At 41.0% G+C, this 17,055-nt stretch overlaps 1 protein-coding gene across 1 annotated transcript in view; it reads left to right on the plus strand.

Annotated features, from left to right (window-relative positions):
* Window positions 1-12,617: 12,617 nt before the first annotated feature.
* Window positions 12,618-17,055, plus strand: part of ZMPSTE24 (zinc metallopeptidase STE24) — a 46,437-nt gene continuing 41,999 nt past the window's right edge. The window contains exons 1-2 of the mRNA XM_036825802.1: window positions 12,618-12,826; window positions 14,811-14,957. Of these exons, the coding sequence (XP_036681697.1) occupies window positions 12,704-12,826; window positions 14,811-14,957 (270 nt within the window). The 5' untranslated portion in view covers window positions 12,618-12,703. The remainder of the gene's footprint in view (window positions 12,827-14,810; window positions 14,958-17,055) is intronic.

Here is a 17,055-nt window from a genome sequence, read left to right on the forward strand (position 1 = left end):
TGAGGCACTAGCCTGCTGTGTTCCCTCTCTGCCTGGCAAAGAAATAAAGCCACTCTTTCTTTCTCCTCCATAGCTCTGTCTCTGTATTTCTGTTTGGCATTGGTGTACAGAGAACCAAGGTTTTGGCATGACAAGTGACATCTTCCTAAGGGATTTCTGCAGGTAATTCTGATCATAATTTTTGTCCAGTGCATGGGAGTTAAAATGCGACTCCTGAATAAAGATGAGACTTCACTGTGTAGTGCAAAAACAGGCTGGTGAATACAGGGGGGGTGGGGCCAGGAAAGCCTTGGCAGAGGAGATGACACTGAGTTGTCCCATAAGGGGTTACACAGGCAGACACTGAAATGGAAAGTATTCCTGCTGGTGGGCTTACCACAGAGCCATGTGAAAAAGAGGATGGCTTACTTGGAGGGCAAGGAGAGTTTCAGGGTGACTGAGAACTGCCTATTTCCAGAGCGACAATGAAGGATTTTGGCTTCAGGGAAGGACACACTAACCTCATCCTCAAATCAGCTTTAATTTATGATGTGAACAGAACAGACGGGAGTTATCAACAATGTGCATTATCTGACAGTGTAGGTGGGAAGGTTTTTAACTGTGCTGCTGAAGGAGTGCCATGCAATCTTTGAAAGTCAGTGTCTCGATTTTTTGTGCTAAATTTCAGTGCCTTCATGCATAGTTCCAGTCTTCTTGTCTTGGTTACCGCTCTGGGGTATATCAAAGGAAAGTGTCAGAAGAAGGCCTAGAAGAGTAGAGTGATGTCAGGTAATGAAGGGCCTTAAAGTTCATGCCATACTGTTGGGAATGGCCCAGTGAAGGTTTTTAAACAGGGGAGTAACATAGATTTGGTAGTCTGTGTGGGAGACAGAGGATAGAATGAGCTAAATGCAAAAGAAACTGATGAGGTTGAAACAGGAGGGAAGGGGGCAGGGCACAACCTTTAAAAGAATGACGTAGCCCGAGGACACGACATAAACTGATTAGAAACAAATAGGTCCAAGATGGCAGACAAGTCTACTTCCACTAGACCTTGAGCCTCAGTATACACTCATTGTAATACAGCGTGATAAATGACACACCCAGAGGTGCCATGACTGTTCCAAGGCCGACCATAAAGGTCAAAAAGTGCTCCACAACAAGAGAAGCCACTGCAATGAGAAGCCCGCGCACTTCAATGAAGAGTAGCCCCCGCTCGCCACAACCAGAGAAAGCCCGCATGCAGCAACGAAGACCCAACACAGCCAAAAATAAAAATAAATAAATAAATAAATAAATAAATTAAAAAAAAAACTACAATGAGGTATCGCCTCACACCAGTTAGAATGGGCATCATCAGAAAATCTACAAACAACAAATGCTGGAGAGGGTGTGGAGAAAAGGGAACCCTCTTGCACTGTTGGTGGGAATGTAAATTGATACAGCCACTATGGAGAACAATATGGAGGTTCCTTAAAAAACTAAAAATAGAATTACCATATGATCCAGCAAGCCCACTACTGGGCATATACCCAGAGAAAACCGTAATTCAAAAAGACACATGCACCCCAATGTTCATTGCAGCACTATTTACAATAGCCAGGTCATGGAAGCAACCTAAATGCCCATCGACAGACGAATGGATAAAGAAGATGTGGTACATATATAAAATGGAATATTACTCAGCCATAAAAAGGAATGAAATTGGGTCATTTGTTGAGACGTGGATGGATCTAGAGACTGTCATACAGAGTGAAGTAAGTCAGAAAGAGAAAAACAAATATCATATATTAATGCATATATGTGGAACCTAGAAAAATGGTACAGATGAACTGGTTTGCAGGGCAGAAATAGAGACACAGATGTAGAGAACAAATGTATGGACACCAAGGGGGGAAAGTGGTGTGGGTGGGTGGTGGTGGTGTGATGAATTGGGAGATTGGGATTGACATGTATACACTGATGTGTATAAAATGATGACTAATAAGAACCTGCTGTATAAAAAAATAAATAAAATAAAATACAAAAATTAAAAAAAAAAAAGTGGGCAGTGGCCCAATTCCTGAAAATCCCCACCCCTTCCCCAAAATAGCTGGAATTCTCCTCCCACTCATTAGCCTATGAAATTACCCACCCATATAACAACTGACAACCCCATACCCTGGGGCCACTCTCACCTTCTGAGATGGCCCACACTGTCTGTGGAACCTGTTTCTCCCTAAATAAATCCACTTCTTACCTATCACTTTGTCTCTCACTGAATTCTTTCTGCGATGAGACATCAAGAACCTGAGCTTCATTAAGTCCTGAGACCAGGTGTGATCTCAGTTAAAAGACCGTGGGTTTGAGAGAGGAACCAAGATGGCAGAGTAGAAGGACGTGCTCTCACTCCCTCTTGTGAGAACACCAGAATCACAACTAGTGGCTGGACAATCATTGACAGGAAGACACTGGAACTCACCAAAAAAGATACCCCACATCAAAAGACAAAGGAGAAGCCACAATGAGACGGTAGGAGGGGCGCAATCACAGTAAAATCAAATCCCATAACTGGTGGGTGGGTGACTCACAGACTGGCGAACACTTATACCACAGAAGTCCACCCACTGGAGTGAAGGTTCTGAGGCCCACGTCAGGTTCCCAACCTGGGGGTGTGGCAAGGGGAGAAGGAATTCATAGAGAATCAGATTTTGAAGCCTAGTGGGAATTGATTGCAGGGCTTCAACAGGACTGGGGGAAACAGAGACCCCACTCTTGGAGGGCACACACAAAGTAGTGTGCACATTGGGACCCAGGGGAAGGAGCAGTGAACCCGGGGGAGACTGAACCAGACCTACCTGCTAGTGTTGGAAGGTCTCCTGCAGAGGCAGGGGGTGGCTCTGTTTCACCTTGGGGACAAGGACACTGGCAGCAGAAGTTCTGGGAAGTACTCCTTGGCGTGAGCACTCCCAGAGTCTGTCATTAGCCCCACCAAAGAGCCCAGGTAGGCTCCAATGTTGGGTTGCCTCAGGCAAAACTACCAACAGGGAGGGAACCCAGCCCCACCCATCAACAGTCAAGTGGATTAAAGTTTTACTGAGCTCTGACCACCACAGCAACAGTCAGCTCTACCCACCACCGGAGCCTCCCATGAAGCCTCTTAGATAGCCTCAACCACCAGAGGGCAGACAGCAGAAGCAAGAAAAACTACAATTCTGCAGCCTGTGGAACAAAAACCACATTCACAGAAAGACAGACAAGATGAAAAGGCAAATGGCTATGCACCAGACGAAGGAACAAGATAAAACCCCAGAAAAACAACTAAATGAAGTGGAGATAGGCAACCTTCCAGAAAAAGAATTCAGAATAATGATAGTGACGATGATCCAGGACCTTGGAATAAGAATGGAGGCAAAGATCGAGAAGATGCAAGAAATGTTTAACAAAGACCTAGAAGAATTAAAGAACAAACAAACACAGATGAACAATACAATAACTGAAATGAAAACTACACTAGAAGGAATCAATAGCAGAATAACTGAGGCAGAAGAACGGATAAGTGACCGGGAAGACAGAATGGTGGAATTCACTGCTGCGGAACAGACTAAAGAAAAAAGAATGAAAAGAAATGAAGACAGCCTAAGAGACCTCTGGGACAACATTAAATGCAACAACATTCGCATTATAGGGGTCCCAGAAGGAGAAGTGAGAGAGAAAGGACCAGAGAAAATATTTGAAGAGATTATAGTTGAAAACTTCCCTAACATGGGAAAGGAAATAGCCACCCAAGTCCAGGAAGCACAGGGAGTCCCATACAGGATAAACCCAAGGAGAAACACGCCAAGACACATAGTAATCAAATTGGAAAAAATTAAAGACCAAGAAAAATTATTGAAAGCAACCAGGGAAAAACGACAAATAACATACAAGGGAATTCCCATAAGGGTAACAGCTGATTTCTCAGCAGAAATTCTACAAGCCAGAAGGGAGTGGCATGATATACTTAAAGTGATGAAAGGGAAGAACCTACAACCAAGATTACTCTACCCGGCAAGGATCTCATTTAGATTCGATGGAGAAATCAAAAGCTTTACAGACAAGCAAAAGCTAAGAGAATTCAGCACCACCAAACCAGCTCTACAACAAATGCTAAAGGAACTTCTCTACGTGGGAAACACAAGAGAAGAAAAGGACCTACAAAAACAAACCCATAACAATTAAGAAAATGGTCATAGGAACATACATATCGATAATTACCTTAAACATGAATGGATTAAATGCTCCAACGAAAAGACATAGGCTTGCTGAATAGATACAAAAACAAGACCCATACATATGCTGTCTACAAGAGACCCACTTCAGACCTAGGGACACATACAGACTGAAAGCGAGGGGATGGAAAAAGATATTCCATGCAAATGGAAATCAAAAGAAAGCTGGAGTAGCTATACTCATATCAGATAAAATAGACTTTAAAATAAAGAATGTTACAAGAGACAAGGAAGGACACTACATAATGATCAAGGGATCAATCCAAGAAGAAGATATAACAATTATAAATATATATGCACCCAACATAGGAGTACCTCAATACATAAGGCAACTGCTAACAGCTATAAAAGAGGAAATCAACAGTAACACAATAATAGTGGGGGACTTCAACACCTCACTTACACCAATGGACAGATCATCCAGACAGAAAATAAATAAGGAAACAGAAGCTTTAAATGACACAATAGACCAGATAGATTTAATTGATATTTATAGGACATTCCATCCAAAAACAGCAGATTACACTTTCTTCTTAAGTGCGCTCGGAACATTCTCCAGGATAGATCACATCTTGGGTCACAAATCAAGCCTCGGTAAATTTAAGAAAATTGAAATCATATCAAGCATCTTTTCTGACCACAACGCTATGAGATTAGAAATCAATTACAGGGAAAAAAATGGAAAAAACACAAACACATAGAGGCTAAACAATACGTTACTAAATAACCAAGAGATCACTGAAGAAATCAAAGAGGAAATAAAAAAATACCTAGAGACAAATGACAATCAAAACACGACGATCCAAAACCTATGGGATGCAGCAACAGCAGTTCTAAGAGGGAAGTTTATAGCTATACAAGCCTACCTAAAGAAACAAGAAAAATCTCAAGTAAACAATCTAACCTTACACCTAAAGGAACTAGAGAAAGAAGAACAAATAAAACCCAAAGTTAGCAGAAGGAAAGAAATCATAAAAATCAGAGCAGAAATAAATGAAATAGAAACAAAGAAAACAATAGCAAAGATCAATAAAACTAAAAGCTGGTTCTTTAAGAAGATAAACAAAATTGATAAGCCATTAGCCAGACTCATCAAGAAAAAGAGGGAGAGGACTCAAATCAATAAAATTAGAAATGAAAAAGGAGAAGTTACAACAGACACCGCAGAAATACAAAGCATCCTAAGAGACTACTACAAGCAACTCTATGCCAATAAAATGGACAAGCTGGAAGAAATGGACAAATTCTTAGAAAGGTATAACCTTCCAAGACTGAACCAGAAAGAGACAGAAAATATGAACAGACCAATCACAAGTAATGAAATTGAAACTGTGATTAAAAATCTTCCAACAAACAAAAGTCCAGGACCAGATGGCTTCACAGGTGAATTCTATCAAACATTTAGAGAAGAGCTAACACCCATCCTTCTCAAACTCTTCCAAAAAATTGCAGAGGAAGGAACACTCCCAAACTCATTCTATGAGGCCACCATCACCCTGATACCAAAACCAGACAAAGATACTACAAAAAAAGAAAATTACAGACCAATATCACTGATGAATATAGATGCAAAAATCCTCAACAAAACACTAGCAAACAGAATCCAACAACACATTAAAAGGATCATACACCACGATCAAGTGGGATTTATCCCAGGGATGCAAGGATTCTTCAATATACGCAAATCAATCAATGTGATACACCATATTAACAAATTGAAGAATAAAAACCATATGATCATCTCAATAGATGCAGAAAAAGCTTTTGACAAAATTCAACACCCATTTATGATAAAAACTCTCCAGAAAGTGGGCATAGAGGGAAACTACCTCAACATAATAAAGGCCATATACGACAAACCCACAGCAAACATCATTCTCAACGGTGAGAGACTGAAAGCATTTCCTCTAAGATCAGGAACGAGACAAGGATGTCCACTCTCACCACTATTATTCAACATAGTTTTGGAAGTCCTAGCCACGGCAATCAGAGAAGAAAAAGAAATAAAAGGCATACAAATTGGAAAAGAAGTAAAACTGTCACTTTTTGCAGATGACATGATGCTATACATAGAGAATCCTAAAAATGCCACCAGAAAACTACTAGAGCTAATCAATGAATTTGGTAAAGTTGCAGGATACAAAACTAATGCACAGAAATCTCTTGCATTCCTATACACTAATGATGAAAAATCTGAAAGAGAAATTATGGAAACACTCCCATTTACCATTGCAACAAAAAGAATAAAATACCTAGGAATAAACCTACCTAGGGAGACAAAAGACCTGTATGCAGAAAACTATAAGACACTGATGAAAGAAATTAAAGATGATACCAACATATGGAGAGATATACCATGTTCTTGGATTGGAAGAATCAATTTTGTGAAAATGACTATACTACCCAAAACAATCTACAGATTCAATGCAATCCCTATCAAATTACCAATGGAATTTTTTACGGAACTAGAACAAAAAATCTTAAAATTTGTATGGAGACAAAAAAGACCCCAAATAGCCAAAGCAGTCTTGACGGAAAAAAATGGAGCTGGAGGAATCAGACTCCCTGACTTCAGACTATACTACAAAGCCACAGTAATCAAGACAATATGGTACTGGCACAAAAACAGAAACACAAATCAATGGAACAAGATAGAAAGCCCAGAGATAAACCCACACACCTATGGTCAACTAATGTATGACAAAGGAGGCAAGGATATACAATGGAGAAAAGACAGTCTCTTCAATAAGTGGTGCTGGGAAAACTGGACAGCTACATGTAAACGAATGAAATTAGAACATTCCCTAATACCACACACAAAAATAAACTCAAAATGGATTAGAGACCTAAATGTAAGATCAGACACTATAAAACTCTTATAGGAAAACATAGGAAGAACACTCTTTGACATAAATCACAGCAAGATCTTTTTTGACCCACCTCCTAGGGAAATGGAAATAAAAACAAAAATAAACAAATGGGGCCTAATGAAACTTCAAAGCTTTTGCAGAACAAAGGAAACCATAAACAAGATGAAAAGACAACCCTCAGATAGGAGAAAATATTTGCAAATGAATCAACGGACAAAGAATTAATCTCCAAAATATATAAACAGCTCATTCCGTTCAATATTAAAGAAACAAACAACCCAATCCAAAAATGGGCAGAAGACCTAAATACACATTTCTCCAAAGAAGACATACAGATGGCCAAGAAGCACATGAAAAGCTGCTCAACATCACTAATTATTAGAGAAATGCAAATCAAAACTACAATGAGGTATCACCTCACTCCTGTTAGAATGGGCATCATCAGAAAATCTACAAACAACAAATGCTGGAGAGGGTGTGGAGAAAAGGGAACCCTCTTGCACTGTTGGTGGGAATGTAAATTGATACAGCCACTATGGAGAACAATATGGAGGTTCCTTAAAAAACTAAAAATAGTATTACCATATGATCCAGCAAGCCCACTACTGGGCATATACCCAGAGAAAACCATAATTCAAAAAGACACATGCACCCCAATGTTCATTGCAGCACTATTTACAATAGCCAGGTCATGGAAGCAACCTAAATGCCCATCGACAGACGAATGGATAAAGAAGATGTGGTACATATATAAAATGGAATATTACTTAGCCATAAAAAGGAACGAAATTGAGTCATTTGTTGAGACATGGATGGATCTAGAGACTATCATACAGAGTGAAGTAAGTCAGAAAGAGAAAAACAAATATCGTATATTAACGCATGTATGTGCAACCTAGAAAAATGGTACAGATGAACCGGTTTGCAGGGCAGAAGTTGAAACACAGATGTAGAGAACAAACGTATGGACACCAAAAGGGAAAACCGCGGTGGGGTGGGGATGGTGGTGTGCTGAATTGGGCGATTGGGATTGACATGTATACACTGATGTGTATAAAATTGATGACTGATAAGAACCTGCAGTACAAACAAACAAACAAACAAAAAAACAACTAATACTAAACTTTCTTTGGGTTATTTGTATGGAAATATGTTAATATAAATGTTTCAGACATTACATGAAATTTCTAAAAATCTTATATGTTCTGGTATAATGTTATAAGTCATAATTCTAGTTATTACTTTAAAATGTGTATCTCAGAAATTAAAAAAAAAAAAAAAAAGACCGTGGGTTCAAGTCCCAATCTGAGTTACACGGTTTTGGGGTCACCTTGTTCCTGGCCCTCAGTTCCCCAGAAAATATATGTGATTCTCACCACAATCATAAGAGATTGATACCAAGTATTCATTCCTAGTGGGGGGTCATTCTTTTCTTGAGATCAGATCACTTATGTCCAAGGCATCAATTAAGAGATCTTGGATGCTTGGCAAACAGAGAATCAAGGCAAAATAGGGAAAGGGTTTGAGAGCCATTTTATCATTCAGGTTAGATGGGGTAGATGAACTACCTTACACCAGTGGCCACCACTCTAGGGAGGAGCATCCTTATCCTCTTCTTTGGCAAAACCTTGACAATAGCCTGTTTTGAGGCTCCCATGTCAGTCTCCACATGGACCAGCCCATCTATTAACACTCTCTTTCTGCAAAGGGGAACAAGTTATTACTCACTTTCCATGATTCCCTTCTCCCTCCACCCCTACCACCCTAATCCAAGCCACCAGCATGTCTCACCTGGATTTATGAATTGGCCTCCTAACTGGACTCCCTGCTTCCATCTGTGCCCCTTTCAATTTATTCTCTACAGAGTAGCTGAAAAGATCATATTACTTCTCTGTTCAAAACCTTTCAATGGCTTATTATTTCCCTCTGAGTAAAGGTCAAGTTCTTAACTAAAAGACTATGCATTACGGCATGATCTGCATACCCCTCCTTCTTATTTTTTCCACTCTTTCCCCACTCTCTTACTACTCCTCAAATATGCTAAGCATTGTCACACCTCAGGGCCTTTGCTCTTGCTGTTCACTGTGCATAGCACACTTTTCCCAGACCCACACGCCTTGGCTTCTTCTCTTACTTTCTTTGGGTCTGTACTCAAATGTCAGCTAATCTTGTAAGCAGATAGGGTAGGGGTCCTCAGAGAAAAAGAACCAGGCATGGCTTTCTTGATATAAGAGAAGCCATTTTAGGCCTAAGCCATTTTGTGATCTAAGCCTGGCCACAATGCTTGCCCTTGAACAGGTCTCAGTAATTAATGAGCTTAAGGGAACAAAAGAAGGCAGGAACAAAGGAAAAGCAGTCAAGAAACAATAGTCCAAAATATTGTATATTAACGCATATTTGTGGAATCTAGAAAAATGGTACAGTTGAACTGGTTTGCAAGGCAGAAATAGAGACACAGACGTAGAGAACAAACGTATGGACACCAAGGGGGGAAAAGAGAGGTGGGATGAATTGGGAGACTGGGATTGACATATATACACTAATATGTATAAAACAGATAATTAATGAGAACCTGCTGTATAGCACAGGGAACTCCACTTCACTGTCCAGTAGAAACTAACACAACATTATAAAACAACTATACACCAGTAAAAAAAAAAAGAAAGAAAGAAAAGAAACAATAGTTCAGCGCTAAAACAGAGTCCTATAGCAATCTGGTACATATCTTTGAGCTGTTCTTCAGGAACTCAAGTCCCCACCCAGGTGAAGGATGGTAACTACATGCAAAGATCCCAAACTGGGTGGAACCTAAAGAATGATGATGTTGACCTTTTCTGACCCTCATGACTTCAGTCAACTAGAGTTTGGGCTCTGGCAACCTTTGCCCCAATTCTATGCTGAATTCTCCTCTGCTCAAGCTCCTTCATGAATATGCTTAAACTTCCCCAATTTTGCTGTTCGGGGAGACACTGCTTTGGGAAAGATCCTTGGTGTTCTCCTTACTTGCTGCAAGTAGTAAATCCTTCCTCCTCCCACTCTTTGGCTAGGTTGTGTCTTTTGTTTTGTTTTTGTTTTTGTTTTTGGCTGTGCCACGCGGCTTGCAATATCTTAGTTCCCTGACTAGGGACTGAACCCAGGCCCTCGGCAGTGAAAGCACGGAGTCCTAACCACTGGACCGCCAGGGAATCCCCATTGGTTGTGTTTTTTGGCTCGATACCAACCAAGAGGTGACCCAGTCTTTGAGTAACAACCTGAGAGGTCTTCCTTGACCATCTTACAGTGCCCCTGCCAACACACTGCATCCCTCTTTCCCTGCTTTTTCTTCATAGCACTTATCACCTCCTCTGCTTTTACTGTTACATATATGCTTCTTATCTGTCAACTCCTCATCCACCCCAGCCCACTAAGAATATTAAGTTTCAGGAGAGGAAGGGGCTTTGGTTCACTGCTATATCCCCAGCAGTGACAGCACCCTGTCACAGTGAAGTACCCTGTCTGGTACTTAACAGACACACAGTATTTGTTGAATAAATGAGTGAATTCCAGTTTTGACTTTTAGAAAACGCATACCAGCTTCCTGATCCCTTATCTCCTCAGACACATGGTGACAGATCAACTATGGTGCAATTCTCCCACTTATGGTGAGCTAGTAGCTAATCTTTATTGGGCACTTATTCAGAGCCAGACACATGACTAAGAGTTTTATGTGATTTTTCTCATTTGATCCTCACAGTGTGAGGGGGTAAATACTATTATTCTCATTTTACTAATGAGGAAGTGATGCACAGAGGGGTTAAGCTGTTAATATGTGGTGCAGCTGTGACTAGAACGTAAACAATGACTCTAAACCTGTGCCCTTAGCTACACAGTTTGGGTGGCAGGGGCTTTGTGAGGATTTGGACTAACTGCAGCAGGCTGGATGGACCCAGACAGGAGAAGACAAGACTGAAGAGGACATAGCAGTGACAGTCCAAGTGAGCATTCTGAAAAAATGTTTATCCCCTCATATTTTTAAGTTGCTATCTAAAAGTTTTCATCATAAATTGAAATAGTTGCAATGGATGTAAATTCTGGCAAATTGTAAATAATGACAATTTAAGATAAAACTGTTAAATCATTCTTCATAGTGTGTCCAACAGAATCTACATAACAATTGAATAACCATCACCCATTTAAAAGTACATGAATGAGCTCTTTAACATTCGATAATTCTACACTGTTCCTTTATATTTATGTTCCACTTCCCCATAAAATGTTATCCAAATGTAACACTTTTTATGTTTGAAAAACATTTTATTGATTACATCTTTGCAATAAAAATATGTATGTATTAAAGTAAAATTTTTTCCTGTAATTGTATGGCTCTACATATTAGAAAGAATTCTTAACTGAGTAATTTTGCAATTACCTTTAACATGTAGCTGCTCTTTTGACACGATTACAAATTTGATAATACATAAACGTAAAAGGTAAAATTCTACTGGAAATGCATCTCTCAGTGAGATAGATGGGGCTTCTCCACCTATTAATTCATGTATCTGAATGACTATTTCTTACTGTTAGATAAGCAGGGTTCACTTTCATTTCTTTTTTGTTTTAGTAGATACGGTGCCGAGAAATATTACTCACATTAATGTATGATAATACTGGTAGCTTTGTTAGAATATTAATCAATTCTTTGGTTTTGTGGACAAAAAAAAAAATGCTGCCTGCCATTTCAGTAAACAAAAAATGTTGCCCATGGGACTTCCCTGGCGGTCCAGTGGTTAGGACTCTGGGCTTTCACTACCGTGGCCCCGGGTTCAATCCCTGGTGGGGGAACTAAGACCTGCAAGCTGCACGAGGGGTTCAAAACAAAACCAAAACTCATTACCCACTCTCTAATATGCCTGAATTCAGAACAGCCCAATATAGGCCAAAACACACTTATAATGCTTAGTCCCGCTCTTAACTTTAGTCTTAAGGTATCCCAGGGATGAACACACCACAGTCTGAGTAGCACCAGTTCAGAGGAATGATTTCTAGAGCCTGGGAAGCCGGCTCCTCTGCTGTTCCTCCCAGCTACCTCAGGGCCGGAGCGGCGGCCCACTCTGTCCGTTCCCGCTTAGCCCGAAGACCAGTGGTCCTGACCGCGGAAAGACCGGCGCAGGCTGCAGCCCAGCCAGGGCAAGCCCCGGAACGAAGAGAAGAAACTGCCCCTCGGGAGGCTAGAAAGCGGAGAGTCCGCGGCTCTGTCAGGCCCAGGAGGGAAGCCGGACCCTCGGCAGGAACACGCCGTGGAGGGGAGGGGAAAGAATGTCGGTGCAACGCAGCTCAGGGAAGCAGGGGCTGCCGGAGGTCGGGACTCGGACTGTGGGCCGGAAGTGAGGAAGGCGGAGCTTATCCTGTTCCTACAGACACTAGGCGGCCCTAGGGAGCGTCAGCCAGGGGAAGAGTGTTTGTGTAACACTGCGGGCTGAGCCGAGGGAGTGGGATGGGACGGGTGTCGGTATAAGGGCTCTCGGGAGGGACGGATATTGCTGTGACACTGCGGGGATGCTCTGAGGGGACGGGTGTTGGTGTCGCACCAGCGCACGCCGAAGGAGCCGGCGGAACGGGGTGGTCATGGGGATGTGGGCGTCGCTGGACGCGATGTGGGACATGTCGGCCGAGAAGCGTATCTTCGGGGCCGTGTTGCTCTTCTCCTGGACAGTGTATCTTTGGGAGACCTTCCTATCACGGCGGCAGGTGAGCCTAGACAGGGCCCACCTGACCCCGACACCCGGCCAGCTCTAGGCCAGCCTCGGTCTCGACTCCAAGTCCCTGGATGATTGCTGCGGCCCCAGCACCGGCCTCGACCTTATGGGTCCCTACTGAGCCTCCTAACTTGGCCCGATGATGGGGTAGGCCTTGAGGGGATCTGGTGCCTCAGGACGTTTTCCGCAACGTGATCATGGGCCCCAGGCCATTTAGGGTCTGGTGAAAGGGAAGGCAGGGCTGCCGCCTTTTCAGGCCTGAGCTCTTGTACCTGCCGCACAGCTTCCTAAGGATTCTCGGGCACAGACTTACTTCCTTTATTTTTGGCAGCAACTCATAAACCTTCAGAAAGAAGGTGCTAAAATTTTAGAATCACAACTTCCCCATGATATTTGTGTCATGCTCAACCACAGCACTGGGAAGCCATTTTCTGAAAATGAAGATTTCTCAGTCCTTCCAAAGACCTAAACTCTTTTCCCTTTAAAAAATAAAAAAGAAAGAAAAAAAAAGTGTATATGTTGTTTTTGCCCAAAGAAGATTTTCTTAAAAGCTTCTTTATTGTTTTTATTCAAACAATTAAACAGTAAAGTAGAAAGTGAAAGTTACTTAATAACAGTTCCCTGGAGATAATCACAATTAACAGTTTGATGGATTAGAGATATGAACTTTATTTATTTATTTTTTTGGCCGCACCATGTGACCTGCGGGATCTTAGTTCTCCCACCCTGGCGGGCAGTAGAAGCGCAGGAGCCCTAAACACTGAACCACCAGGGAATTTCTGAGATCTGAACTTTTAAATGAGATAGATTTGAAGTTTAATTGACCACTTTATGGCAGTCTTTCACTAATGGTTTTCTTCTGTGTTGGCACTGAATCAAGTCAACTGGAATGGTTAGGAAAACCTTTCTTTTTTTAACTGCTGGAACCTTTTCCTTGAGCACTACAATCTTTTTCCTCTGCAAATTTCTCCTCTCAGATTACATTCTGTATGAATCTTTAAATTGAAAATTAAAAAATTTTCTATATCTGTCATTGTCTGGGTTATATCTAGATTTCTTTCTTTAGTCCAGGATATTCAAAGAGATGTTAAGCTGTATAACACTAGGTTCTCTGATTAGCTCTTAAGATAGCTTCGTTGGTACAGAATGCTGTAGGCCTAGAGAAGATCCTTTGCAGAAAGTAAGCACACAGTATGTACTGTCTAAATTGGAGATGGGGTATTGAACATCTACCTACTTGTCTTACCTTAATAATAAGCCTAGTTACAGAAACTACTTTTCAATAATGTCTTCTTTCTTCAGTTATGCTTTAATGTAATGCCCTTTATCAAGGGTTTGGTAAGATATCCAATAATAAATAGAGAATAGAGATTTATTGTAAAACCATTGTAGAAAATGCTGTCCATTATATTGTTTGGTATCTGTTCTCTGTATTATGTACCATGGGCTGAAATTACTTTCTAGAATTTGGTGTAATGAGAAAGTTTGTCTTTCTTGAAGACCTGATCTCTTTCTGTCATTCCTCAAATTTCCCTTAATTTGGCTTCTAGAATCAAATTTAATGACTAGCCACATTAACTGTTAAAACTCATGATTAGCATATTTACTTCCTTCTGTCCATGAATTTGTTTTCTATATTATAGGATGTATGCTATACCTGGAATGAGTAGTACTCTTTGTAATGTTACAATTTTGGTTTACCTGTGCAAACCAAAGTGTGTGACAGCTTTGATTTTAATTTCACCTAGTCAACTAGTTGCAGGTTTTCTCGTGCTTTTACTTTCCTGCACGAGTTGTTTTAGTGGTCAGTGTACTTCATCAAACGCAGTATTTGTGTATGTATAAAGCAAATTCAACAGGCTTAAGTGACAAGTTAATGTTATAAACCATTCAAAGTTTGATCGTAAATGACTATTGTAATAAGTAATGAGTTGGCTTGACTGTTTCCTTAAGGTGTTTTCTTCAAAATATTTCAGAGACGGATATATAAAACAACAACTCATGTACCACTGGAGTTAGGACAGATCATGGATTCAGAAACATTTGAGAAATCTCGACTGTATCAGCTGGATAAAAGTACTTTCAGCTTCTGGTCAGGACTCTATTCGGAGATTGAAGGCACCGTGAGTAATTTACTTCTTGGGGAGACAGTCTGTCAACTTATTTAATACTTTGGAATGTTTATTTTCATTTTTGTATTTTTGTGACACAAAAGAGGGTACCACACCTACAAATCCCAGAATGCTTTCTTAACCTTTGTTATTGATGGTAATGAGTGTGGAGCAAAAGAGGCAGAAACATAACTGTTTAGGCAGTTGAAAACTGTAGAATATGGTAACTGTCACCCTGAGGCAAGGTATGAAAAAGAACCTTTTTTTTTTTTTTTTAATATTTATTTGGCTGCGTTGGGGCACGTGGGATCTTCATGGCTGCGTGCCGGATCTTCCTTGCAACGTGCGAGATCTTTCCGTTGCAGTATGCAAACTCTTAGTTGAGGCATGTGGGATCTAGTTCCCTGACCAAGGATTGTACCTGGGCTCCCTGCATTGGGAGTGCAGAGTCTTACACATTGGACCACCAGGGAAGTCTCAAAAAAGAACCTTTTGTTGTAAGTTATTCTTGTAGCAATCCCAGCTCCTCTTCCTGCCTCTCAACTCTGTAACCTATCCTCTACATTGTAGCCCAAGGAATCCTGAAACACGATTCTGATCATGTTATTCTCCTACATAAAACCTTTTGCTGGCCCGCTGTTTCCTTCAGGGTAAAGTCCAAATTTCTTGGCACGCTTTATGAGGTCCTTTTGACCTGGCAGTTGCTTACTTGAGCTTCATCTTTTTATTCCTTCCCCCTAATTCTTTCCGTGTCTTTATTGTCCATCTCATACCCAGCTTGGTTTCTTATGACCTTGAGTCTTTTCACATGCTGGTATCTCTGTCTGGGGTGCCCTTCCTCTCCCCCTTCGTCTCCACTCTCTCACTGGGGCCTGATAAATCCCTACTGTTCCATTAGGATCCAGCTGAGACATCATCTCTTCTAAGAAACTGTTTGAAACTTCCCCATCCCTCAAGTCTGGATAAAGTAGCATCCCATCATTATTCCTATCAGAGTACTTAGCATATTGTATTGAATTTGCCTGTTTAGCTGACAGACTGGTAGTTCCCTAAAGATAGGGTACTTTAAAGTCTTGTTCATCATTTTATACCTAGTACCTGACATATAATAAGCACATAATTCATATATGTTGAATGAAATAATGAGTGACAGATAATTTTTACTTAGTAAAACAGGGCCAGTCTTCTCCCATGCTAAAAGAAGAGAGGCTGTAAAGTACAGAGCCATGTTTCTCAGTCTTCTTTTCATGATCTCCCCTGGCCCCTGACCCTGGTACCTTTTTAGCCAATTTTCCTAGTTGCCCCCTCATGAAATTTTAATACCAGAGATATACTGTATGTCTGTTTCTGTACTGTATGTATACATATATATATATATATATATATATATATATATATATATATATATATTGTGCCTTACACATACAATGAGTAAGATTCCCCCTGCCACTGCAGACCAGTTCTTGGTTTTCTACCCCTAAGAACAATTGAAAGTGCATGGCATTGAGGCTGAGAGCTGACTCTGAACTCAGGTGGCTTGAGTTTGAGTCTCAGCTGTACCATACCACCTATGAGACCTCAAGCAAGTCACTCAACATTTCTGTGCCTCGGTTTTCTGTTAAAATCGTATGGTGGGCTTCCTTGGTGGCGCAGTGGTTGAGGATCTGCCTGCCAATGCAGGGGACACGGGTTCGAGCCCTGGTCTGGGAAGATCCCACATGCCACGGAGCAACTGGGCCCGTGAGCCACAATTACTGAGCCTGCGCGTCTGGAGCCTGTGCTCCGCAACAATAGAGGCTGCGATAGTTAGAGGCCTGCGCACTGCGATGAAGAGTGGTCCCCGCTTGCCACAACTAGAGAAAGCCCTCGCACAGAAACGAAGACCCAACACAGCCATAAATAAATTAAAAAAAAAAAAAATGACTGAGGCTTTTATATTAAAAAAAAAAATCGTATGTTAATAATAGTTCCTCATTCATAGTGTTGGTGAGAGGATTGAAAATTAGTTAATATACGTAGGATGCTTAGAATAGTGCTGGATCTGCTGTAAGTGCTCCAGAAGCATTGGCTTTTGTGTTTTTTATCATCATAAGCATGATTATCATCACTA

Source organism: Balaenoptera musculus, chromosome 1 (genome assembly GCF_009873245.2).
Source record: "Balaenoptera musculus isolate JJ_BM4_2016_0621 chromosome 1, mBalMus1.pri.v3, whole genome shotgun sequence".
Classification (NCBI taxonomy): Eukaryota; Metazoa; Chordata; class Mammalia; order Artiodactyla; family Balaenopteridae; genus Balaenoptera; species Balaenoptera musculus.